This window comes from Panicum virgatum, chromosome 2K (genome assembly GCF_016808335.1).
Source record: "Panicum virgatum strain AP13 chromosome 2K, P.virgatum_v5, whole genome shotgun sequence".
In the NCBI taxonomy this organism is placed as follows: Eukaryota; Viridiplantae; Streptophyta; class Magnoliopsida; order Poales; family Poaceae; genus Panicum; species Panicum virgatum.
Genome location: NC_053137.1, coordinates 38,991,192 through 39,016,646, shown reverse-complemented (window position 1 = coordinate 39,016,646; position 25,455 = coordinate 38,991,192). Strand labels below are relative to the sequence as shown.

Here is a 25,455-nt window from a genome sequence, read left to right as displayed (position 1 = left end):
CGGGGCTCGGGCTCCGGGCCTCAGGCATGCGGCCACCCCGGGCGCATTCAAATTTCTTCCTCCACCTCGACTCTCTCTCTCCTCCCCCACTCCTCGCCTCCCCCTCTCGTCCACGCTTCGTCCCCTCCCTTCCCGTTCGGACACTTGGTCGTCGTCTCGTCCCTCCCAGCAGATCCGCAAGCGCCGGGGCTCCAGAGGGAGAGAGAGAGAGAGAGGAGGGGGGAGACGGAGGGGTGGAGGAGATGGCCGCGGCGGCGAAGGAGGCGGGGCCGAGCGGCTGCAGCGGCAGGGCGGTGCTGGTCACGGGCGGGGCGGGCTACATCGGCAGCCACGCCGTGCTGCAGCTCCTCACCGCGGGATTCCGCGTCGTCGTCGTCGACAGCCTCGCCAACTCCTCCGAGATCGCGCTGCGCCGGGTGCGCGCGCTCGCGGGGGAACACGCCAGCAACCTCGCCTTCCACAAGGTAATCACACGCTCTCTCTCCCTCTCTCGATGTGGCCACGCTCTCTTTCGATCTCGCGCGCCGATACGGTGCCTTGGGTGTGCTGGTGAGTTTGGCGCGTTCGACCAAGGAAAAATGCTGTGCGGGCTTGTCGGGGCTTTGCTAGGCTTCATAGGAAAATTCGTGTTCAGTTGGTAAGTACGAGAATTAGCCGACGGGTTTGCCCACTCTGGGGCGTCGCTTTCGGGGTGATTTGGGTTGTGATTCGTTAAAATGTCTCCACATCTCTCCGTCTGCTGTTGCGGGGCCGGTAGCCAATATTATTATGTCACGACTAATTTGATTGTTTTATTAGTAATAATAATGGTGTATTGGTAAAGGGATTTTCTGATTTTTACCTGATAAGGCTGGGATGTTGCTGGGTATAAGATTAACGCTGCTTGATCTTGGGCTGTACGGAAGTATGAAATACCCTTGTGTGGAGAATGTACTACTCCTTACTGCCCATGGTTGGTTAATTGGGGATTTGGGATATTGATTGATGATCTGCGCTGCAGATCCTCTTATATGTGTTATTGTGAAATCTTTGATTCTGTTACTTTGTTTGGTCGGCTGATGTTTTACTCGAGTGCGGTAGATGGATTATGGTAAGCAGTGAAAGCTTTGGTAAATTTTAGCATCATTGTGATTACTGTGAATTCTGAAGTTAAGTTTGAGCTGCAGTTGTTTAAGATTGGACTTGGTATTTGGAAGGTTACTTGACGACTTTATTTACAAATGTCTATTGTGAAAGTTTGCATGGGTCAATACCTTTGCTTGGTCAATGATTCAACATGTATCACATCAGCATGATAGAATTCGTTCAGTTGTTTCCAAAATGGTACCATCTCTTATTGTCACTGGCAAAATCATGTTGGCTTGTATATAAAAAAATGGAATGTCCTTGTTCTTGCGGAATTGGTTTTTATGCATTCAGAGTGAAAACATCTCTTGTCTTTTCTTCTATCTAGGTCTCCCAAAGCCACTGTTCATAGTCATAGGTAGTTTGTTCAAATACCTGCAAGGTTTGCCAACATCTTATTTACTGCAGACAGTTTGTTGGCTTGGCCAAAAAGTTTCTCAACATGAAAAATCATCTCTAAGCAATCAGAGGATCATGTAAACTTGCACTCGAAGGTGAAATGTAGTAAAGGTTTGCTCAGAAAAATATTTTCCATGTTTATAAATGGATCTGCTCATTTCAGTCAGGTCCTTACTAAAGATAAGCACTGGTAACTTACTAGATGACGTTGATTCATCTTTCTGGGAAAGTATGCATATGCAGTGCTGATGTTTCTTAAGTAGTTAGGTTTCTGCTATCGGGAACAAGGCATGCATGGTGTTAGCTTATAGTTTTGCAACTGTGTTTAGCCCTATTTTCCTCAGAAATGTTTGACAACATTATCGACTTCTCCAGTGTAACATTGGTATCCTTTTCACTGATAAGGAGTAAGTCATTGGGATATGTGTGCCATGTTCCAATTTATTCTTTTCATTTCAGTTTTGTCTGTGCTGTATGCACTATTTGATGGTACTATATCTTATGGAAAATATCTTTTCATATGCCATGGATGGACCTAGGATTGAATATTATATAATTTATTTAACCCCAGTTTGTGTTGATCTTAGCCATGAAATTGTTGGCCTTTTGGGACATACAAGCAATATTATCGACTTTTCTGCTTCTGCAGGCTGATATCCGTGACAAAGATGGACTGGAAAAGGTTTTTGCTTCAGCAAGGTAAAGTTCATTGCAAAATAGTAGTCAATGTATTTCTGTTCATTAACTCTTGTTTAATGTTTAGCTTGACTTCTATGTGTAAATGCATCTGCGCTGAAAGTTTATTCATATTTATACTACCGTTTTCCAGATTTGATGCTGTTATTCATTTTGCTGGACTGAAAGCTGTTGGAGAAAGTGTGCAAAAGCCATTGCTATATTATGATCATAATGTTGTTGGTACAATAAATCTTCTGGAAATTATGGCAGCTCATGGATGTAAGAAGGTATTTACCATATATCTGGTACCTTTTGCTCCATGAGGAATGAGGATATTTTGTGATCTAGTTACCTTTCAGAGTACATATGCGTAACCATTTTTAATGGACATTTACTCTGTTCTACATATTTACTTACAACTTTGGACACTAGTATCTTTTAACATATCGATATTGCCAGTTATTTTAGTGCTTATACAGAATAAACTATCTTTTCTTTACAAGAAGTATGCACTATTCATTGTTTTGAAAAGACCACTAACAAATCTGAATTTTTTTAAATGCAGTGACAGACTTGTTCATATGCATTTTTACTTATGTCTATGTAATATGAGTACCAAATTATTAAAAGGAAAGGTTTCTTTATGTAATTGATGTGCTAAACTGCTATGGAATTAATACATTGTTAATCAACACCATCTAATGCGGTTTTAGATGAACTTTTATGAATTGTAACAATTCATCCATGCACCTACTATACAATTTTAGCTGTACATCTAGGTGACACCATTGCTTAATAATTCTGTTAACCCTAACATTTGTTTGAATTTAAGCCAATTGTTCCTTTGTTGTCTAGATTGGGCTTATCCTGACAAAAAAAATTCGTCTTTTGTGTCCTAATTTTGCAGTTAGTGTTCTCATCGTCAGCAGCAGTTTATGGATCACCGAAGAACTCACCGTGCACAGAAGATTTTCCTCTCATTCCACATAACCCATACGGCAGAACCAAGGTATGCTTCTTCATTTCCCATGTATAAATTGTTACACCAAGTCTTTTAATTGATTGCAGTTGTATATATTTGTTGCAGCTTATGGCTGAGGAGATATGCCGTGATATCTACCATTCAGATCCTGAATGGAGTATCATTTTGCTTAGGTATTTCAATCCAGTTGGGGCTCACCCCAGTGGATATGTTGGTGAAGACCCTTGTGGAACTCCTAACAACCTTATGCCCTTCGTTCAGCAAATTGCTGTTGGTAGGAGGCCATCGCTAACAATATTTGGAAATAACTACGCAACAAAGGATGGGACAGGGGTACTGTTTTTTCATCATGCTACTCAGTTGTTAATTACATCAGCATTTACATTTTTTTATCTGTTTGGTCCATTCATTCATGTTCCACAATCAAAAGATTGTAGTTGTTGACAGTAGATCTATTATATGCATTATCTGTTTATGTAGAGGCTTAGAGGGCATTTACAAAAGTATAAGTAGATCGGCACTACAATCAGTTGTAATAGCTAGTGGCTGCTTAAGGCTCTTCAGTTTAAAAGGTTGAGTAACAACTGAAGTATGTAGTCCACTAGTGTTTATCAGAATATAAGTTCTTGGAAGCAAATAACTGAAGTGAAATGTTGTATATCTAGAAAAAGCTTACATTAGTCTATATTCAATCATGCAACTTAGTGTTTTGTCAGCTTTCTGTTACTGCTCCTAGGAAAATGTAATCATCTGGGCACTCATGATGTTATTACTAGTTGTAGTTTACACTATAGTTTGCCCCAGCCTCCTCTGAACAATACCATTAGGTTCCCAATCCCTAGTTTACAGAAAGAATCAAATGAAGAGTGAAAGCGAACTAAGCCATAGTTTACTTTAAAAATAGGCACTCATGCTGACACGGTTATTTCATTTGTTGAGGCCAATTAGCTTTATCTTTCCAATCTTTATGCTGTCTAGCATTTGCTTCTCAAATTGCTGTTGGAAGTGGACAACATCATGGCCAAATGGCAACTAAGCTATTTTAGAATAATATTGTGAGAACTGCAGTAATATATTATTGAACATTACACTTCTATGTGATTGCAGGTTCGGGATTATATTCATGTGGTTGACCTTGCTGAAGGACATCTTTTCGCATTACGGAAGCTTTTCGACAGCTCATCTAACATAGGTTTGCACAAATGGCTGCCCTCTCGTATCCTTTAGCCGAAATGAGTATACCACTTCCCAGATGTACACTAAAGGTGTAAATACTAACCCCCTTTTTGTTTCCCATTCACACTATCTATTTTGAGGTAAAAAATTAAACAGTAATGTATTACTGATACACTTTCTTATGCTTCTAAATGGATAGAAAACTATATCTGTCGCATATGATGCTCTAACTTTCATGTCAAACCCCAGTCCTACAAATGAGTTAATTTGACACTCACAAAACAAAACCTTCAGTAAGCTTTGCCGTTGAATCGGGTTCCAAAATGAAACTCTTCTTGCAGGATGTGAAGCATACAACCTCGGAACTGGAAAGGGAACATCAGTTTTGGAGATAGTCAATGCATTTGAGAAGGCTTCTGGAAAGGTATACCTGATTAATATACCATGAGTATTGGACGAATCTCTGGCTCCTGTTTCTTTGCCATGGTATCTTTTTTTCTTCTGGTTAGCATAACTAATTTTCTTAAACCTCCACTCTCCTCAATTTAGTGTTATAGAAGCAAATCCTTGGATTTATCCAGCGGATCATGTAGGATTTAGAGTTTGGTGCTTAGAGATTGACTATATGATGGTTCACAATGAGAACATAGAAATATGTGCAGGTTGATTGTTGGAATGGGCAACTGCAATTTAATTTAAAGAGTTAACCCTGCTGGCAAGTTCCAGCAGTAGCAATACTTGCATGGTTTATTTTTTTGTTGCGACTTATATATGTACTTGTTTATTTTCAGAAAATCCCTTTGGTCATGGGTCAACGCCGCCCTGGTGATGCTGAGATTCTCTTTTCGTCACCTGCAAAAGCGGAGAGAGAGCTCCACTGGAAGTAAGATAAAAAAGCGCCGTTTATAAGTTTTTGATGGATGTTGACCATCGTCTTTTTTGGTCATTTAAATATGAATGTTCCTTCTTCAGAGCGAAATATGGCATCACAGAAATGTGCAGAGACCTGTGGAACTGGGCTAGCAAGCACCCTTACGGATATGCAGCATCCGAGTCTCCGAAGCTGAATGGCAGTTCCCGCTGAGCAACACCGATTGTTCCATGTGGACTATTACTTGTACATGCGACGTAGTGCCCACCAGGATAAAATGTAGATCTGTCCGGTCAGTCATACAGACAAAGGTTCTATAGGCTTAGGAAAGAATGCTATCTTGTTCCCTCCCTAGCATAAGTGCTCCTATAAATGGATTCTTCCATATGCGTATAGTTTGTCAAACTTGTTCTAGGAGCATTGCTGTAGTCAATCAGCTAATTCAATTCTTCTACTGCTAATTGATATACTAGATTTCAGCATCACAGGAAGTTGCAGCCTCATAGTTTGTACCTGAAATGTCTTCTCGTTGCGACGATTGTATCTCTAATATTAGTGAGCTGGACCACAATTATGCATCGGTTTCAACTCTGTTCAACACATCAATGGGCCGTTCAAGTATCAGTTCAGTTACTCGTAAAAACAAAGGCAAAATAGCCAAAATTATCCTTGAACTATGGGCTCGGCTCAATTTGTTCTTTGAACTATAAAACATACAATTTATTCTCTGAAATATCCTAGCCGGCCTAATTTCATTCTTGAATTTGATGTGGCACGCCACGGAGGCTTCTTCTGTCATCGCCCAGTCAGCTTGAGAAGTGAAATACACTTTTTACCCTCCATCCATATAGTAAATTTAACACGGGCAGCTTCCAGCCCACATTGAAGATCATCAATGGCAGGAGAGGGAGCGGCTCAATGCGGGCTGGAAGCTACCCGTGTTAAATCTGCTATATGGATGGAGGGTAAAAAGGCTATTTCACACCCCAAGCTGAGTGAGTGGTGACTGAAGTAGCCTACGTGGTGTACCACGTCACATTCGGACGAAGTTGGGCCAGTTAGGATAGTTCAGGGATTAAATTAGACGTTTTCACAGTTCATGGATCAAATTTAGCCGACTTTTATAGTTTAGGAACGATTTTGATTATTTTTCCTAAAACAAAAGTCTTCCGTATTAATTCATTTCATATCCTCCCATTCCAAGATCAGGGTACCTTTGCTCGCTGCAGGTGGGGCTCTATTTAGACCCCATTTACTATAGTTTATTTTCACTCTGTTCGACTGGTTTGTCGGCCAACCAGCCATTAGTATTTTTCTCACACACCAAATCATCACCAGCCACTAGCCAACAAGCAGTACTTTTCTCTTACAACAAATACGCACTAGCCACAACTAGCCGAACGGAATTTTTGGCTTCAGTCTCACCTATTTTATGCAAATCGATACGCTGCAGCGCGAAGCTGTTTTATAAACTCATGCTAAAATAAACTGAGGGACCGAAGCCGGCGACCAGAGGGGGGTGAATGGGAGCCGATCAAAATTTCTTCCGAAATTCAAACCGTCGGCCTATATCCCGAAAATCACCCAAGCCCTCAAGCGTTCTGGCCAAATTTTGGAATAGCTATGAAAAAGCTAAACCAACACAAAAGGCCTCGAACGAGCGAGCGAAACCACGAAGCAAATCGGAAGCGAATCGGGAAAACTGCAGAACTGATATGCCTGGACCGGTCTGACCGGTGCGCTGGACCGGTCTGACCGGTCTTGCCTACCGGTCTGACCGGTGGCACCCAGAAAACCCCCGAAAACTTAGATTCAAACGGTGAATCTCGACCAAACGACCACGAAAACCGATGAAACTTGGGGGATTGCTTCGCCCCTACCCCGTGAACATATCCCCAAAAGATCTCGTCCAAAAGTTCAACGAATCGTGAGAATTATGGGGGAGATCAAAAGGGATTGGGGTTTTCTCAAGAACTCAAGAAATAGAATTCGAACACGCCAGTGATTCCAGAGGGTTTAGGACAGGGTTAGAAGCACGGGAATCACAGCAAAGAACTCATGGACTCCTCGCAATCAAGTGCACCAAAAACGAAATCCAAATTTCATCAAACAAGGCACAAAACGAGGAGATGGATTGATTCAAACCGCCCAGAGGGCACGAGGAGGTTAGGCCCTCCTTTCCCAATCAAATCCACAAGAGTTCTCACACAAACAACATTCAAATCTACCCTAAAGAGATGAACTGAGGAAGAGGAACACAGGGGCGGCGGCCTGGGGAACCAGAGAATTCACGGACACAATACAAAAGCCGCCCTTGACCTAACACAAGTGAAGGGGTATTTATACCCGCGGGACCGGTCAAACCGGTTGGCCTGCAGCACCCCCTGTACACGATCTCATCCGACGGCCGAGGTTCTTTCTTCGAAACGAAGTCTTCTCCGCGATGCCGCCGTCTTGATGAAGATCCATTCCGCGGTTTTGGAGGGTCCGCGAAACCCGGGTAGGTGGCCGGTTTTGAGAAAACCGCCAAAACCTCACGCGCGGGAAGATTCCCGCCTCCGCGCCGTGGCCCTAGACGCCGTTCCCGCCTCGGCCTTCTAACGGCCCTAGACGCCGCCCGACGCCCGTCACCTCCACGCCCGCAGGGAGGCCCTAGACGCCGTCGACGCCCGTCGCCTCCGTCAGTCCCGAGACCGACGCCCGTGCCTCCACGACTTGGCGTCTTCGACCGCCGTCCGCCTCCTTGGTTTTGTGGCGCAAACCAAGAAACCCGCCTTCCGTCGCCGCTTGCGCCCTCGATCCAGGAGTGGACGCCACAGCTGCCGCCCGGTCCGAGCTCCGGTCCCGGCTGCCCTTCACCGCCGTCCACCGCACGGTCCATCGGCCACAACACCTCCACGGCAGCTCCCCGTCGACACTCGACGCCCGTGTACCTGCAATCCAAAGACCAAGCGCACGATCACACCGCACGGTTGACAATTCACTCATCACAAGCAGGATTGAGTACTCAACATTCCTCAATCTCCCTCTTGATGAGTGCATTGTCAACACACCACCTGAAAGCAGAGAAGTGATAAAAAGAGAATCAAGAAAGTGAAGAACTCTAGCAAGTGACACAAAGCTCTGAAAGGCAAGAACAGTCACTTACTCAAGCACAGATCGATCCCCTAAGACAAGGGCAACGACTCGACGCAATCTATCAAAAGCCAAAACATGACTCCTCAAAGACAGAGGTAACGCTCGACGCAGTCATGCAAGAAGCAGAGGGAAAATGAGGAAAACCAGGAGCCAAAACCAAAGCAGAAACTCCACAAGCAAAGTTTTTCCCTCTCACATGTGCAACTCTCCCAAAATGATGCACTCTCAAAGCCCTGTGCACAACAAGTTTTTCAAAAATCAAACAAGTCTTCCCCTTGTTCGATCACTTCTCTCAAAATTCTCCCCCTTGTTGGCACATGCACACATCAAGTCTAAAAAGACCTAAAGCTCCCCCTGAAGCAAAAACTCCCCCTGAACAGATGCTATGCCATGAATGCAATGCAGGAGGTGTAAGTGAAAGCATTCAGGGATACAAAGATATGAGCAACATCTAGTCACAAGCATGTGTGCATCTATAAACAAGACATGCATCTAGCTCAACATGGTATATCAGATCAGTCTAGAGCTAGCCAAGTTCAGTTTAGGAGAAATAAAAGCATCACCCATGATCTAGCACTAACAAGTGGGGAATGAAAAGCAGTGCTACTCAAACTCATACAGGTGAGCTAAAACAGTCAAAACAAGTTGCCAACATTCATTTTTCAATCAATTTTTATATCAATCAATTCTAAGTGACAGGGGTTGAAAGCTTGTCATGCTTTACTTAGCAACGAGGCCAAGCCTATGCCAAAAGACAATCAGAAGCTTAAAGCACTCGTTTCAGTCATGCACAGTCTTGCCCGGGTTCTCACAAGTGCAAAGTGAGCCGTCCCGAAAGCTCGATCAATGCGACAAGCAATCCCACCTGGATCTTTTCCATCCATTTCCAGAACAGTTCAAGCAATTTTATCAGATTTAGATCATTTCAAATATGAATTGCTGAACGAAAGGCCACACTAGCATGAATAAGATAGCAAAGCATATCAACACGCCCTAACATGCTAGTAGCCAAGACAGGGTGATCATGTTTTCAGATTTTCAAATCAAAATAGCTTAACTCAGATGATGTCATATACACAGTGGAACAAGCTATACATGATCAAGTTTATCAACTCACACTAGCAGGCACTAGAAGATCATAGCAATGTATACAAGAATGCTAGTGCAAGTGAGACAATGCAAAATGCAAATATGTACAATGCATATGCACAATGCAACTACCAAACCTAGAAAACAAAGAGAAGCAAATAAAATCTACAAAGCTAACCAAAGAAAAGTCAGCAATCAAAAGGGGTAACAAACCCCAAGCTCCCCTCGCAAGCGAGCAAAGGTGTCCTGCTCTAGCGGTTTGGTGAGGATATCTGCGGTTTGCCTCTCTGAAGGGACATGGATCAGGTCTATGTGTCCTCTCTCATGGTTGTCTCGCAGGAAATGGAATCGGATGTCTATGTGCTTGGTTCTGGAGTGTAGGACAGGGTTCTTTGCAATGCTAATGGCTGACATGTTGTCTACAAAGATAGAAACCCTACCGAAACTCAAGCCATAATCCTGCAAGGTTTGTTTCATCCAAAGTATCTGGGAGCAGCAGCTAGCAGCAGCAACATACTCAGCTTCTGTGGAAGAAAGCGCTACACTAGCCTGCTTGCGAGAGGACCAAGACACCAAAGATGTACCGAGAAATTGACAATTGCCGGATGTCGACTTGCGATCCAACCGACACCCACCGAAATCGGCATCAGAAAAGCCCACCAAAACCAGAGAAGAATCCGCAGAATACCAAAGACCAAATTCAGGGGTGAATTTCAAATACCTGAAGATGCGTTTCACCACCTGCCTGTGGGAGGTGCGCGGAGAAGCCTGGTACCGCGCACAGAGGCAGACGCCGAACTGGATGCCCGGTCGCGTCGCCGTCAGGTACAGGAGGGAGCCGATCATGCTCCTGTACTCCTTCTGGTCCACCGTCTCGCCGTCCAAGTCCTCATCAAGCGCCGTCGATGTGCTGATCGGAGTCGGCTGAGTAGACAAGTCACTCATGTCGAACTTCCGCAGCAAGTCTCTAGTGTACTTGGCTTGATGGACAAAAGTGCCCTGAGGAGTTTGCTTGATCTGCAGCCCGAGGAAGAACTGCAACTCACCCATCATGCTCATCTCGAACTCCCTGGACATCTGCTCAGAAAACTTGGAGACAAGAGCGTGAGAAGAGCCACCAAAGATAATATCATCCACGTATATCTGAACCAAAAGAAAATCAGTGCCAGATCGCATGAGGAACAAAGTTTTATCAACACATCCCATTTTAAAGCCCTGAGCCAGCAAAAAGGTTTTCAATCTATCATACCAAGCTCTAGGTGCCTGTTTCAAACCGTAAAGAGCTTTCTGAAGTTTATAAACACGGTTTGGAAACTTGGGATTTTCGAAACCAGGGGGTTGCTTCACATAAACCTCTTCTTCGATAAAACCATTCAAGAAGGCAGATTTAACATCCATTTGGAAAACCTTATAACCCTTGGAAGCAGCAAATGCAAGAAAGATTCGAATAGCTTCTAAACGAGCAACAGGGGCAAAAGTTTCCTCAAAATCAATACCCTCTTTTTGGCAAAACCCCTGGGCAACAAGACGAGCCTTGTTCCGAACAACCAAACCATCCTCACCCTGCTTGTTTTTGAAAACCCACTTCGTTCCGATGGGATTACAAGCAGGTGGAGGCTCGACTAAGACCCAAACTTGGTTTCTTTCAAAATTTTCAAGTTCCTCATGCATGGCATTGACCCAATTAGAATCAGAAAGAGCGTGTCCAATATCTTTGGGCTCAAAAGAGGCAACAAACGCTGAATGAGCAAAGCCAGCGATAATTATTACCTTGGACCTGGTGACTCGCTCGTTGAGATCACCTAGCATCTGTTGAGGTGGATGGCGGCGTTGAATGTGTCGTGGTGCTTCTCGTGTCGAAGTCGCCTCCTCCTCAACCAAAGCTGGTGCCTCCTCAGGTGCAGCTGGTGAAGCCTGAGTCACCTCCTCGAACAGCCCCCGTGAAGTAGACGTAGTCGGATCGGGGCCGTCATCATCGTCCGAGCTCGTAGCGGAGATAGCCGGGTCCACAGCACGCGTGGTAGCCTCAGCATCGCCATCTGCAGCTTCTTCCTCCTCATCTTCAAAGATGGAGGTGCCGAGCTCATCATCTCCTGCAACTTCAAAGACAGAAGAATTGCACGGTGCAGTCTCGTCGAAAGTGACTTCACAAGTCTCTCTGACGATGTTAGTATCAATAATCAGCACACGGTACGCTCTAGAGTGAGAAGCATAACCGAGAAAGACACCGTCAGACGAGCGAGACTCAAACTTATCAAGATTTTCATCTTTCAGCACAAAGCACCGGCAACCGAAAACTCTGAGATGGTCAATACGGGGCTGGCGTCCAAACCGCAACTCATAAGAAGTCTTGTGCATGAAAGCACGCAAGAAAATGCGGTTGGACACGTAACAAGCGGTGTTAACCGCCTCAGCCCAGTATTTGCGAGAAGTCCTATGCTCATCGAGCATCGTCCTCGCCATCTCAACCAGCGTTCGATTCTTCCGCTCTACAACTCCATTCTGCTGTGGAGTGTAGGGAGAAGAATACTGATGTTCAAGCCCTTGATCACTGCAAAAGGCATCAAAACGAGTGTTTTTGAATTCTGTGCCATTATCACTGCGAATCGCTCGCATGGCCTGGGGTAGCTCGTTTTTCAACCTCAAGATCAAGTCTCGAACAAACTCGAAAGCCTCATCCTTGGTTCTCATGATAAAGACCCAAGAATAGCGAGAAAAGTCGTCCACAATCACAAGCACGTACCACTTCCCACCAACGGACATCACCCTAGAAGGACCAACTGTATCCATGTGTAGCAACTCTCCAGGGTGAGCGGTCATCACCTGATTAACAGGCGGATGAGAAGCGGCAATCATCTTCCCGTGGCGACACGGATGCCAAACAAGGTCCTTTTCATACTTCAACTTGGGCAATCCTCGGATCAGGCCAAGTGAGCTCAGTCTCGACAACAAATCGAAGCTCAAATGTCCAAGTCTCCTATGCCACTTCCACAAATCAGAAGAAGGACCAGCCATCAAGCAATGAGAAGGGCCAAAAGGAGTTCTAGAGAAGTCAACTAAGAAAACTCGATCGCGAGGTGTAATCCGGCAAACCAAATCTCCTCTGGAATCCAAAACACGCGAACAACCCTCCTTGAAGCGAACCTCAAACCCCTCATCAAGAAGTTGCGAGACAGAGAGCAAATTAAAACCAAGATTCGAAACCAAAGCAACTTCTCTCAGAGTAAAGCGATCAGAAACTCGAACAACGCCAAGTCCACGTACCTTTCCTCTTCCATTATCCCCGAACACAATGTACTCGTTTGAGCGCATCGGGGTGAGGCTGGAGAACCATTTGTCATTCCCGGTCATGTGGCGCGAACAACCAGAGTCCATGATCCACCTGTTCTCCAAGCCTCCATCCTGCACATCAGTAGTGAGACAAAGGGTGAGCAAATGTCTCAACACTAGGGTTAGCAAAGTGACAAGCAAACCAGTGTCGAGCCATTTGCTCTACAGAAGGGTTAACAAAATCAGGCAAAGCGTATCCCCCGTCCCGTCTACCGCGTGACTGACGAACACCACCGCGAGGAAAGCGTGGAGTCTCAAAACCTCCTCCAACGCCTCGGTCCCGTGGTCCATAGCCGTACTGGAAACGACCAGGAGCACGACCGGCAAAGCGACCACCCGCTGGAACACGGTAACCACCACCGTCTCCCTGACCTCCACCTACACGGCGCGCCCTAGCATCTCGTCTATCACCACGCCGAGAAGGACTATGCACCCGAGCAGAGTACATGTCCGCGTTCTGTCTCTCCTGCTCTCTCCTCACAGCCCGCTTCCTCCTGAAGCAAAACTCCTCCAGGTGACCTTCCCTGTCACAGAACTCGCAGTGGTACCTCACCTCACGCTTGGGAGGTGGAGGCCTAGCCTGCGGACGGGGAGGAGCAGCCCTCTTCTTCTGGGCAACCTGGGCTGTGGCAACAGGGAGCGTGTCGAGGGAGTTCCTCAGCTCATTGGGCTTTGGAACCCAAACCTGCTTCTGCGGAGGTGCTTTCGGTGGTTCTTTAAGCACACCATCCGCGGGGTCAACAAGCGAAGGCTGTGTGCTCGTGCTAGCAGTGTTTCCAGCAGCCTTGCCAATCTTACCATATAACCTGTCAAAGTCTGACTTCGTGTAGGTGTAACCGACCCCAAACCCATCACCACGCTTGAACTGCTTAATCATCATGCCCAACTGCGGCTCACTGCTAGAAACCCAACTCAGAATCGCCCTAAGATTGGTATTCTCATTCTCCAGGTTGGCTTTCTCTACCGCAAGATTATCTAAATCAGAAATCAAACCAGGGCAAACAGAGCAGTCAATAGGTGGGCTAGACTCTATGACCTTAGTCTTTCCAAAAAACTTGATCAAAGCGTTCTTCTCCTCTAGCTCCAACCTAAGCGTGGGACAAAGCTTACAAGCACCAAGCAAAACTGGCCTAGACTTCATCTCCTCTAGCTCGCACACAACAGTAGCAAACTTGGACTGCAAAGAAGCTGATCAGACTTGAAGATAGAACACTCCTCACATTCAAGCACATCGCTAACAATAGGAGCATCCTTAACCAGTTCTAGTTCATGCTTGGCCTTAGCGAGCTCATGAGACACGTCAGCAAGCGAAATCTTAGCAACATCTAAGTTCGCGATGTTCTCATCATGCTTGGCACGGAGAGCAATAAGATCGTTCATGTGAGATATGCAGCCAGCGCACTCATCCTCACTAGACTTCTCCCTAGCACAAGCCAGCTCAGCCCTAAGCTTTCTATGCTCTCTAGCTGCTTCCTTAAGCAGCCTTTTCTGGTTGTCGAGAGCGGTGTACAACTCTCTAACCTCTGTATCAAGCAGGTCGATCGTGGAGTTTACCTCTGAATCGCTCTCGGATCCAAGAGAAGAGCCGGAGTGCGTCGGTGTAGCATATCCACCCGAAGACGCACGAGCATCATCGGCTTCACCCGCCATGGTGCAGAAGCTCTTGCGCCGACCGGCCGCCAAGCAAAGGCCGATGAAGCCGGTGGCTTCCTTGTCCCGCTTCTTCTTCTTCTTGTCATCATCGTTGGAGGTAGGTGAAGAAGAGCGGTCGGTGTCGGACCCTTGTCGAGGTCGCTGAGCTGCGCCAGGAATGCCTTCTCCCGCTTCTTGGCCTTGTACTGGAAGCGCTTCTTGAGCGACTCCTTGTCGAAGCGTCCTCCCCGGTCACGACTGCGGTGCTTGTGGCGCCGACTCTCCTTGTTGGAGCCTCCCTCGTCGCGGTCGCGGTGGCGGTAGTAGTCGAAGGAGTTGTTCTGGCCACCGCCGGACTTCTTGGGGCAATCGGCGATGAAGTGGTTCAGATCGCCGCAGTTGTAGCACCCGGGGTTCTTCTTCCTCTGCCTGTTGTGGTAGACGCGCTGGAACTTGCTGATGAGGAGGCACAAGTCGTCGTCGCCCAGCGTCTCCAGCTGCTCATCTGAAACAGAAGGCAAAGAGGCAAGAGAAAAGCCAAGAGCAGAGTTAGCGTTAGAGCTCGATCCACCTGGGCCAGTCACAAGAGCGACGCTCTTGGAAGGAGGGGCACCATTGAGCTTGGCTCGTGTCTGGTTATCCACCTCCGTGGCCTTGTGCTTGCTGAAAAGCTCGTTCACGGTCAGAGTCTCATAGCCTGCAGACTCAATGATCGTGTTCACCTTGAGATCCCACACAGAGCGGTCAAGTGCGTAGTGCAACTTGAGAGCCTTCTCGTGCTCTATGTACTCAAGGGCACCAGCAGATCTGTTCGCATTGACCTTGTTCACAATCGACTGAAAACGACTGAACATCAGGTCAATGCTCTCACCCGGCTCCTGTGTGAAGTTCTCATACTCACGCCGGTGAGTCTCGAACAGTCTGGCCTTCACCTGAGGTGTACCCTCGTGATAGTTCTCAAGACACGTCCAAATTTTGTGGGCTTCCTGAAAACCCTGGATGCGTGAGAACTCCGCACGAGAAACGCCAGCGAACAAGGCATTGACGGCGTTGGCGTTAGCCTCGTGCTGCGTCACCTGAAGAGGCGTGGTCCGAACAGCAAGCACCTCGTAAAGGTGGTTCGTGATAATCTCCCAGACCTCGACTCCCATGCTCTGCAGGAAGGCTCTCATGCGAACCTTCCAGTAGGCATAGTTCTCGCCGGAAAACACCGAGATCTTACCAAGACTCGCCATGGTCGCCGAGTGGTTTTCGAACCGGTTAAGGTACTGAAAACCTCAACCAAGCTCTGATACCAATTGAGGGAACGAAGCCGGCGACCAGAGGAGGGGGTGAATGGGAGCCGATCAAAATTTCTTCCGAAATTCAAACCGTCGGCCTATATCCCGAAAATCACCCAAGCCCTCAAGCGTTCTGGCCAAAGTTTGGAATAGCTATGAAAAAGCTAAACCAACACAAAAGGCCTCGAACGAGCGAGCAAAACCACGAAGCAAATTGGAAGCGAATTGGGAAAACTGCAGAATTGATCTGCCTGGACCGGTCTGACCGGTGCGCTGGACCGGTCTGACCGGTCTTGCCTACCGGTCTGACCGGTGGCACCCAGAAAACCCCCGAAAACTTAGATTCAAACGGTGAATCTCGACCAAACGACCACAAAAACCGATGAAACTTGGGGGATTGCTTCGCCCTACCCCGTGAACATATCCCCAAAAGATCTCGTCCTAAAGATCAACGAACCGTGAGAATTATGGGGGAGGTCAAAAGGGATTGGGGTTTTCTCAAGAACTCAAGAAATAGAATTCGAACACGCCAGTGATTCCAAAGGGTTTAGGACAGGGTTAGAAGCACGGGAATCACAGCAAAGAACAAATGGACTCCTCGCAATCAAGTGCACCAAAAACGAAATCGAAATTTCATCAAACAAGGCACAAAACGAGGAGATGGATTTATTCAATCCGCCCAGAGGGAACGAGGAGGTTAGGGCCTTCTTTCCCAATCAAATCCACAAGAGTTCTCACACAAACAACATTCAAATCTACCCTAAAGAGATGAACTGAGGAAGAGGAACACAAGGGCGGCGGCCTGGGGAACCAGAGAATTCACGGACACAATACAAAAGCCGCCCTTGACCTAACACAAGTGAAGAGGTATTTATACCCGTGGGACCGGTCAGACCGGTACGCTGGACCGGTCAGACCGGTTGGTTAGACCGGTCAGACCGGTGCCAGGGACCGGTCAGACCGGTTGGCCTGCAGCACCCCCTGTACACGATCTCATCCGACGGCCGAGGTTCTTTCTTCGAAATGAAGTCTTCTCCGCGATGCCGCCGTCTTGATGAAGATCCATTCCGCGGTTTTGGAGGGTCCGCGAAACCCGGGTAGGTGGCCGGTTTTGAGAAAACCGCCAGAACCTCACGCGCGGGAAGATTCCTGCCTCCGCGCCGTGGCCCTAGACGCCGTTCCCGCCTCGGCCTTCTAACGGCCCTAGACGCCGCCCGACGCCCGTCACCTCCTCACCCGCATCGAGGCCCTAGACGCCGTCGACGCCCGTCGCCTCCGTCAGTCCCGAGACCGACGCCCGTGCCTCCACGACTTGGCGTCTTCGAACGCCGTCCGCCTCCTTGGTTTTGTAGCGCAAACCAAGAAACCCGCCTTCCGTCACAGCTTGCGCCCTCGATCCAGGAGTGGACGCCACAGCTGCCGCCCGGTCCGAGCTCCGGTCCCGGCTGCCCTTCACCGCCGTCCACCGCACGGTCCATCGGCCACAACACATCCACGGCAGCTCCCCGTCGACACTCGACGCCCGTGTACCTGCAATCCAAAGACCAAGCGCACGATCACACCACACGGTTGACAATTCACTCATCACAGGCAGGATAGAGTACTCAACATTCCTCATAAACTGAAGCTAGGCGAAATTATTTTTTTTGGCTTTATCGTCTTTGGCCTCCCTGGTGAAGCCGTTTTTCGCATAAGCTATGGCAAACGGAGCCAACCGTTGAGGCAGGGGATGGGCGAGGTGCAGGCGTGCAGCAGCTTGACGGGCAATGGTAGCTTGCGCATTACTGCTAAAGTGCTAACAGTGGCTGTTCGTTCCTCCCTGCGCGCATCTGGCTAGTCGGAGAAAACATTATTTGTTGCGCGTGCTATTGTCGTTGCCCATGGGTTCATACCCTCTTTGCTTTAATCCTCCTTGTCACACCACCGTCGAGCCTGACTTGTCATAGCTTGTCATGTTCTCAACTTGTCAGGTCCAGTGGACAGCCGTCATGCAGAGGTGGAAGATGCAGTGTGGCGAGGTGAGGCTTCGTTTTCAATAAGTGGGGTGATGATATGGTGGTCGAATTTTGACTAGCTCTTAGTTGGGTAAAGAGAAGGGTGGTCGGAGTCGCACAAGGATGTTCTTACTGATCCAGCGAAAGAGGTGGAGGTTGGAAGAGGAGGATGAATGATTGAATGTGTGCGTGGGAGTATTTCATATCATGTTAGAACAAAGCAAAAAATGGAAAACTAGTCACTACTAAACTAGTTATTCCAGTGATATAGATATGTTCGTAGAAAAAGTTTGTTGATAATATTACGGAGAAAAACTTGCCTCAAATTATAAGCAAAGAGGAAAATATAGTACCTTATTTTGCTGGCATTTGGGGTGTGTTTAGTCTTTTGGTGTAAATTTTTTAAGCATACAGACACACATTTGAAGTATTAAACGCAGACTACTAACAAAACAAATTACAGATTCGCCTGTAAACTGCGAGACGAATTTATTAAGTCTAATTAATTCATCATTTGCAAATGTTTACTGTAGCATTACTAGCAGAGTGCACATGCGTGCCGCATGTGTTCAAAAAATCCTAATAACATAATAAGTTTATATTATTAAAATTGAAGTGACTAATAATATTATATTTATAAAACAGATAGACATGTTTAGCAAAAATCATATAATTTGAAGATATTAGGAAAGAAATGTTTGAATTCAGTACAAGTGCACTTCAAACAATATCAATTTCTAAAACGGGTTCCAAATCCTGTCAAAACTAAAATACCATATCTCTACTACTTTTGTTTGCCTTCCAATATCTATATGGTTTTTTTTGGTTTTTTTCTTGTTTCCCTTTTTCCAACCGTTCACTTGGTTGTTGCTAGTGTTTTGGACGTACCGAGGTACACAAAGGTACATGCCTGCTCATGGGATTGTCTTATAATGTTGCACATCCTGGATCAGTTGATCTCCTCATCTTTCTCACTAACACATGCATACTATTTGGCACCTAGCATATGCCATAACCGCCAGAAATCTTTTCAGAGAGGAGGGACACGTGCAATGACCTAGAGGAGAAATACGAAAACACAATTTCAGCATTTTTTATTAACTTGTTCATTATAATGCATCACTAACTGAACATTGGATGAAAGTTAGGAATATCTCAAAGCGTCATGGAAGAAAAATGTTAAAGCACGGGTTAAGAAACTCCTCTCTAATTTAACTGGATAGAAAGAGCACTATTTAATCATGTGTAAAAAATAAACGAGCTAAGTAGACAAAGCATGCAAAAGCTTCTGAACCACGAGTGCTGCTCTACTTCCATTGTGCTGTTGGTCTGCTCCTAAAACTCAAATCTGAAAGATACTCAAGCACACAAGTGGCTGGTACACATCAGCCATGCATGATTAAAACAATGAGCTAAATATATCCTATCACGCTGCTGGCATGTACCATATGAAAGAATCAATACGATAGTAGCTTAGGTTAGAGTTGTGATAAACTGTATTGTAAGCTACTCCCTCCATTCCAAATCTAGATACATACATCTAGATTTGCCAAAACAACCTATAATTTGGGATACTTATACATGTTTATTTAGACTTGAATTTCTAAGCTGGTACTGATTTCAAAAATTACAAAAAATTACTTATACCATATCTCTAAGCTGGTACTGATTTCAAAAATTACAAAAAACAGAGAAGTTGGCACCTTCTGCATAATGTTCAGTAAGAAATGGAGGAAGAAGATGTAACTATTAATTAGAGCAAGAAATTGGTTGCATAATCGCTACCTGCCATCATCTAGAACTGGACCAAACATTAGCTAGGAAGGTTGATTTAAAGCCAAAATATCAACCACATCTCATAGGTAATGATGTATTGATAACAACAAAAATCTGAAGTTATGAGCAAATTCAGTTCTATCTGCAATTTTGTTTTCAGAAGTGTGATTCAGTCTATATTGTGAACGATTATATGATCCCCTTTATACATCTAAAGGACCTGCTTGACAGGGATTAATGACATGATAAAAGACAGAAAGTAGGTTATTGAACCATGTTTTTGACAGTAAAAATGAATCTGTTATAGTGAATGGATGACCATACTGAAGCTTTGATAAAAGCTCGATCCATGACTCATCCAGAAGTAAAAATGGAAATGGATTAGACCCAGGACTATTCTAGAAGATTTTTAGTGAATTTGATGTCTTGTTGGAATCCAACAGGCCCCAAGTGTAAAAATCATACCAAGCTTGCGTGATTTCTTTGCAGTCGATGCAGAGGTACCTTCCTCTTGGCGCTTATGTTCCTGAAACATGCATTCACCAACATCATTAGGCTACAGATAGAACGAAGAATGTCTCAGCGAAACTTGGCGGCAGCATCGATCTAAGGCCAGCGAGTGGCGGAGGGAGAGGGAGCGAGCTGGAACTGCTCTGTTCACGAGGGAAGGGTGGGAGGCGAGAGAGGGAATCAGCTGAGGGTGCTGCTCCTACGCGGCCGCCGCTCGGGCCGTCTTGCGTGGGGACGAAAACTTCCTCTCCGGCTTGCGGGGGATGGGGATGGAAATGGGGACGCGACGATCTCCAGAGCCACCGCCGCGAGGGTCCCTGGTCGGCGAGAGCGCCACCGCCGGCGATGCGGCGGGGAACCGGGATGTGAGCAGGCATACCCCTTCCGTGCCGATAGGCGGCAGGGCCGCCTGGTACCGCGTCGCGATGCCACAAAACTTGCCTACGAGGAGATCTCCTCGAAGTAGCCCCCACGATCTTCACGACGCCGCCGTCTCGGACAACATCACCACGCGCTCCGGCTGACGGTGGAGCCCGCGCGCTCGCCGCCACGCCGCGCGCCCACCCGACGAGGCGGAGCGGCGGCCGCGGCGTGGGGATGGAGGGGAGGGCAAGAGGTGAAGTGGGCATCAGGATTTTCAGCGTTGTGGGAGAGGCGGCGTGGCCTCGCGAGGGAGGCGGCGGAGTCGGAGGGGAGGCACGTCGCGAGGGGGAGGCCGCGTGATTGACGGGAGGAGCGGGCTGGACGACCAAAGAGGAGGTGGGTACGAGGAGGTGGGTATACTTCGGCGTGGTGACAAAAAAAAAATCGATGCCCAGGCGGGATTGAACTGGTGGGAGTGGTTTTCAGTTCACCAGATCTCCCGTCAAACATTCTGAGTTTGCATATGGATCTAAAAGTAGTGGGTTGTGAAATGGGTGGGTAGACTTAGCTTGGTAAAAAGTATTTCAATTGTTTAGGTTCTTTATAGTATAGATATTGTCAAATCATGACGCAATTAGCCTCAAAAAATTCGTCTCGCAATTTACATGCAAATTGTGCAATTATTTTTTTTTCTTTTGTTCATATTTAATGCTCCATGCATGTATCCAAACATGTGATGTAACGTTTTTGGCCAATTTTTTTTGATCTTGAAAGCATCTAGGTCCCTAATTTGAGTTTTGGTAATTAATTACAATATTTATGGACTAACAATTTTTTGAGAGAAAAATGAGTATAGGTTGGTGCATGTGTGGATGAACGTATATTGATATCACTGGAATATTTTGAAATGATGTTCAAAGGATGAGCTCAAGGCAAAGATATATGATAGAATTTTTCTATTTTTCCGGTCATGAGGTGATTAGAGGATGATCAATGACCAGATTATAATAGGATAAATAGTCGTACTATCAAGAGAGGTCGGTGTGCCTTTGCTTGACCGTTCTCTAGTACCATTTTGCTCAAACATCTTTGTTGCATGCATGATGGCTAACAACATTGTGAGAAAATGGTGATTTGGTTGAAAAACTTGTGCTGACTGGGCGAACGGTCCACCCCTCCTTTAAAAAGTTAGGATAGAAACTTGTGTTTTTGTGTGGCGCTGAAAAAAATGTAAGGAAGACGGTCCGGCCCCTAACTTTTAGTTGTAGAAACGTGTTGCCCCTGGTGGCACGCAAAAAGTGAAGGGCGGACGGTTCTCCCCTCAATATCTGTTTTGCCTAGAAATGTTGTCTCTCTAAGTTGTCGGAGTTTTTAAATGACAGACGGTCCGCCCTGAGGGGCGGATAATCTGCGAGAACTAGAACGGTCATCTCTGACATGCAATCATTGCAGATCTAGCTGTTGGTTTTGAATAGCGGACAGTTCGGTTTCTATGAGGCGGACAGTTCATGAATGCTCTGTTTTCATGGATTTTGAGTGTAACGGCTAGATTTTAAGAGGGACTATATATATATATATACATATATATATATATATATATACATGTATATACATCTGTATATGTATATGTGTATGTGTATGTGTGTGTGTGTATATATATATACACACACACTCTATTCAGCACCCCGGGTGTTGAATATTATTCAACATCCACGGCGGAGCACCGCCCGCAGTCCGGCAGGTGAAAATTACACTGCATACATTGAGGGGTAGTAAAAAGCGGAGTAATTAGTGATTTTAATGCAGAGTTGGCTGTGGAGATATTGATTTGACGTGTTAATGGATATTAATGCACGTTTGACTGACTGACATGTGAATAAATCACTTCTGAACCACTAAAAAAAGGCGACATGTCAAGGGCATTGAGATGTTGTCACATCATCAACTCTAGAGACGTGAGAAATATGCCGATGGAGTATAAATTAGATTGTGGGAAAGTAAAGAGTTAGTTTCACCGTAGTCAGCAATGTGTATTGAGTTATGCTCACTTGAGCAGGCAGTCCTCCAGTGTGATTTTGGCACGATTTAAGGTGGTAGGTCGTCGCGCGCAGTTGCCGGACCTCCGACAAGCTAACAATTACGGTCTTGGTGTGGGCAGGAGTAAAAAGCATTTCATGGCAGCTTTGTTTGGTTTGGTTGGGGAGTAAAAAGTTTACTACACACAGCTATTATATATCCGTAAGTATGAGTTCGGATGAAGTTTTATTTTTTATTTTCTTGAAAGGAGGATTTAAGTTTTTATCGGCTACGAAGGAAGGTATGAGTAGAGTTTAGGGGCGTCAGATACTCAATATTTGGGGAGAAAAAATGGCGAGCAACATTGTTTGATTTGTTATTGCCATTAATGACGTTGTCACCTCCCCATTGATGTGAATTGGACAAGCATGATCACCATCTCTATCCTCATATTTGTCCAAGGGCTGACGGCTAATCTCTATCCTCATATTTGTCCAAGGATTGATGGCTAATTAAACTATAATGATGCATGCATGACTTTTTTTTGAAGCAATTAATGAAAATTTGAAGCAACAGAGGGATTCTAGGAGCAACTAAAGTTTGCTTGCCGGTGGACTAGAGTTTGGAGGAGACATGTATCCCTGCATGCATGCAACACTCAAACACACGCAATAGTAAGTCTGATGAATTGGCATCCGCAATGGTAAAATTGTTTTTCGAGGTTGCCAAGAAGACAATTTTAATGGTTCAGTTTATCTTTTGTCCCACTGACCAATTTCACCACCAAGATGGCATACCTAAACAACCTTTTGGTGTAATTAGTCAAGGAGTGAAACAATAAGTTATTCACAAAAGTTAGTCATGTGGAACCAAGGAGTAAATTTGAAAAGTTGTCCGGAGTAATTATTTATAGACAAAGAAGTAGTTAGACCAGGAGTAATTAATCTCATTCAATTTTATTTTTGTAAAATGAATGAACTATATGACCATAGGACATGAGTAATTAGTTACCAGAATAGGAAGTACTTTGTAAACGAAGGAGTAATTTTCTATGCCAATCGAGGAGTTTGTAGTCCTTTTTTATTTTTTTTACTGGAGTAATTTTCTAGGCGTAATTTCAAATGTATGAACAAGTAATATTTATACAGTAAAGAAATAATTACTCATAGATATCTTCATATACATAGATGAATAAAATTTGACTACACTCTTTCGAAGAACAGAAGTACCGGCAGAAAAAAAAAAGAACAGAAGAAAGCGAATAAGCATATCCATGCATGCATCTGGCCCATCATCCCGCTGCAAAAATCAATAGCAATCAATGCCGCGATTTCCGCTGGGTTTGAACAGATCTGTTATTTTACTAAAATAAACACGCTCCCACCTCACCACCATAAAAGGCTAGTTTTTTGGGGTGTAAATTGTGGTTTAGATTTTACAGCTTTGTTTTAAATGCGTTGGCGATGACGGTGTCTGCATTCAGCTGGTTTTAATGCGTTGTGCGTTGGTGTGGTAGTAAATATTCGACGTGTTTTTCCTCGCCGGAGTTGGGGCTGCGCCGCCGGAGCGTTGAATACTATTCTACACCCTGTGAATTGAATAGACTATATATATATTCCTGGCCGTTGGAGTCCTCTCTCGGTCACTTTGAAAGCTTTGTTGACATATTTGAGCTTGTTTCCTTCTCTCTCTCACTTGTTGCTTAGAGGTTGCATCATTGTGAGTGCGAGAGCATCCTAATGTATTATATCAAGAGTTTGAGTTTTATGGCATAAGAGAATCTTCAAGTAGCATCATCGGCTAGTTACTCTTGGGAGTTGCTGCTCTCTAGATGGTTTGGAGAAGGTGATTTTGTGGAGCCCTTCAAAATTATGGAGGAGTTCTGAAATTGGTTGTGAGAAGTTCTTGTGCTCACCTCACCGGAGTGGTAAAGAGCAACTCGAGTAGAATTAAGGTTTGGAGAGGTTCATCAACTCAAAGCCGGCTCAAGATCAAGAGGAGTTTTAATAGATGAGCGGTTGATTCTTTGAATCCACCTCAACATGGATTAGAGGTGTCCGGCAAGTCATCGACACCACAAAAAAGTTTCTTGTGTCAAGCTCAGTTATCTCTTTGCTCATTTCATTTTTTGCAATTTACTTTGAGCAATTTACCTTCCTATAGTTTAAATTGCCTCTTGTCACCTTAGATTGCAAACTCCATTAGTGATAGGTTGAGCTAGTTGTAGGAGCTATGTTGTGTTACTATTTAAATTTCTCTAATATTTGCAATTTTAGTTAAAACCGTATATTCATTCCCTTCTAGTCGGTGTTCTTCGTGCTACCGGTCTAAACAAGGCTATTATTTTCATTCACTTTGTTTATTCGCTTACGCATACACGTACTAAGGCCTTGTTTAGTTGCAAAGATCACATCGAAAGAGGAATCTTATATGCTTGAAGTATTAAACCTAGACGAAATAAAAAAATTAATTGCATAGTTTGCTTGTAAATTACGAGACGAATCAAATGAACCTAATTAGACCATGATTAGATACTAAATTGCTACAGTAACTATGTACTAATAACAGATTAATTAGTCTTAATAATTTCGTCTCGTAATTTACAGACGAATTATATAATTAATTTTGTGATTAATTTATATTTAATACTTTAAATATCAAAAAAATTCATTTCAAAAAATTTACACAAACAACTAAACAAGGCCTAAACCAATGGCTAGGAGGCTAGCAGGACACCGCTGTGTAGCCAGTGGTAGTTGGCTGTAGTTTGGTAGTTGAGAGATTTGTGGAAATGTGGAGAGAGAAAGATAAATAATATTTCTATTACATGAGATCTGATCTCAACTATAACATAATATTTCTATTACTTGAGATTTGTGGAGGTCGCACGCGGTGTGCCGTGTAAGGTCGATCTTAGGGTTATCATTTTGGATTAACACCTCTTTTTGCTACGAGTGCTCTTATCAATTGATGATGGTGAGTGTAGAAATTGAGATGAAATCGCAAAGCTTATTTTGTTTCACCCGATCCAGAAAAATCATGACGACTATTTTAAGGTTATTAAACAAGACGCGAGGACTGGTTGACGAGAGAAGG

The 25,455-nt window shown here is 45.1% G+C and overlaps 1 protein-coding gene and 1 long non-coding RNA gene across 2 annotated transcripts; one reads left to right on the top strand and one right to left on the bottom strand.

The window, feature by feature from the left end:
• Positions 1-28: 28 nt before the first annotated feature.
• LOC120675873 (UDP-glucose 4-epimerase 4-like) lies at positions 29-5,811 on the top strand. Its single transcript, XM_039957087.1, has 9 exons — positions 29-464; positions 2,174-2,223; positions 2,354-2,489; positions 3,110-3,211; positions 3,290-3,517; positions 4,292-4,376; positions 4,702-4,784; positions 5,152-5,243; positions 5,333-5,811. Exons 1-9 carry the CDS (start codon positions 243-245, stop codon positions 5,442-5,444), a joined length of 1,110 nt encoding a protein of 369 aa, XP_039813021.1. The 5' UTR covers positions 29-242; the 3' UTR covers positions 5,445-5,811.
• Positions 5,812-18,348: 12,537 nt separating this feature from the next.
• Positions 18,349-20,125, bottom strand: LOC120675865. Its single transcript, XR_005675524.1, has 2 exons — positions 19,936-20,125; positions 18,349-18,751 (listed from the first exon to the last, which is right to left on the bottom strand). It is a non-coding gene; the product is annotated as an uncharacterized LOC120675865 (long non-coding RNA).
• Positions 20,126-25,455: the final 5,330 nt, after the last annotated feature.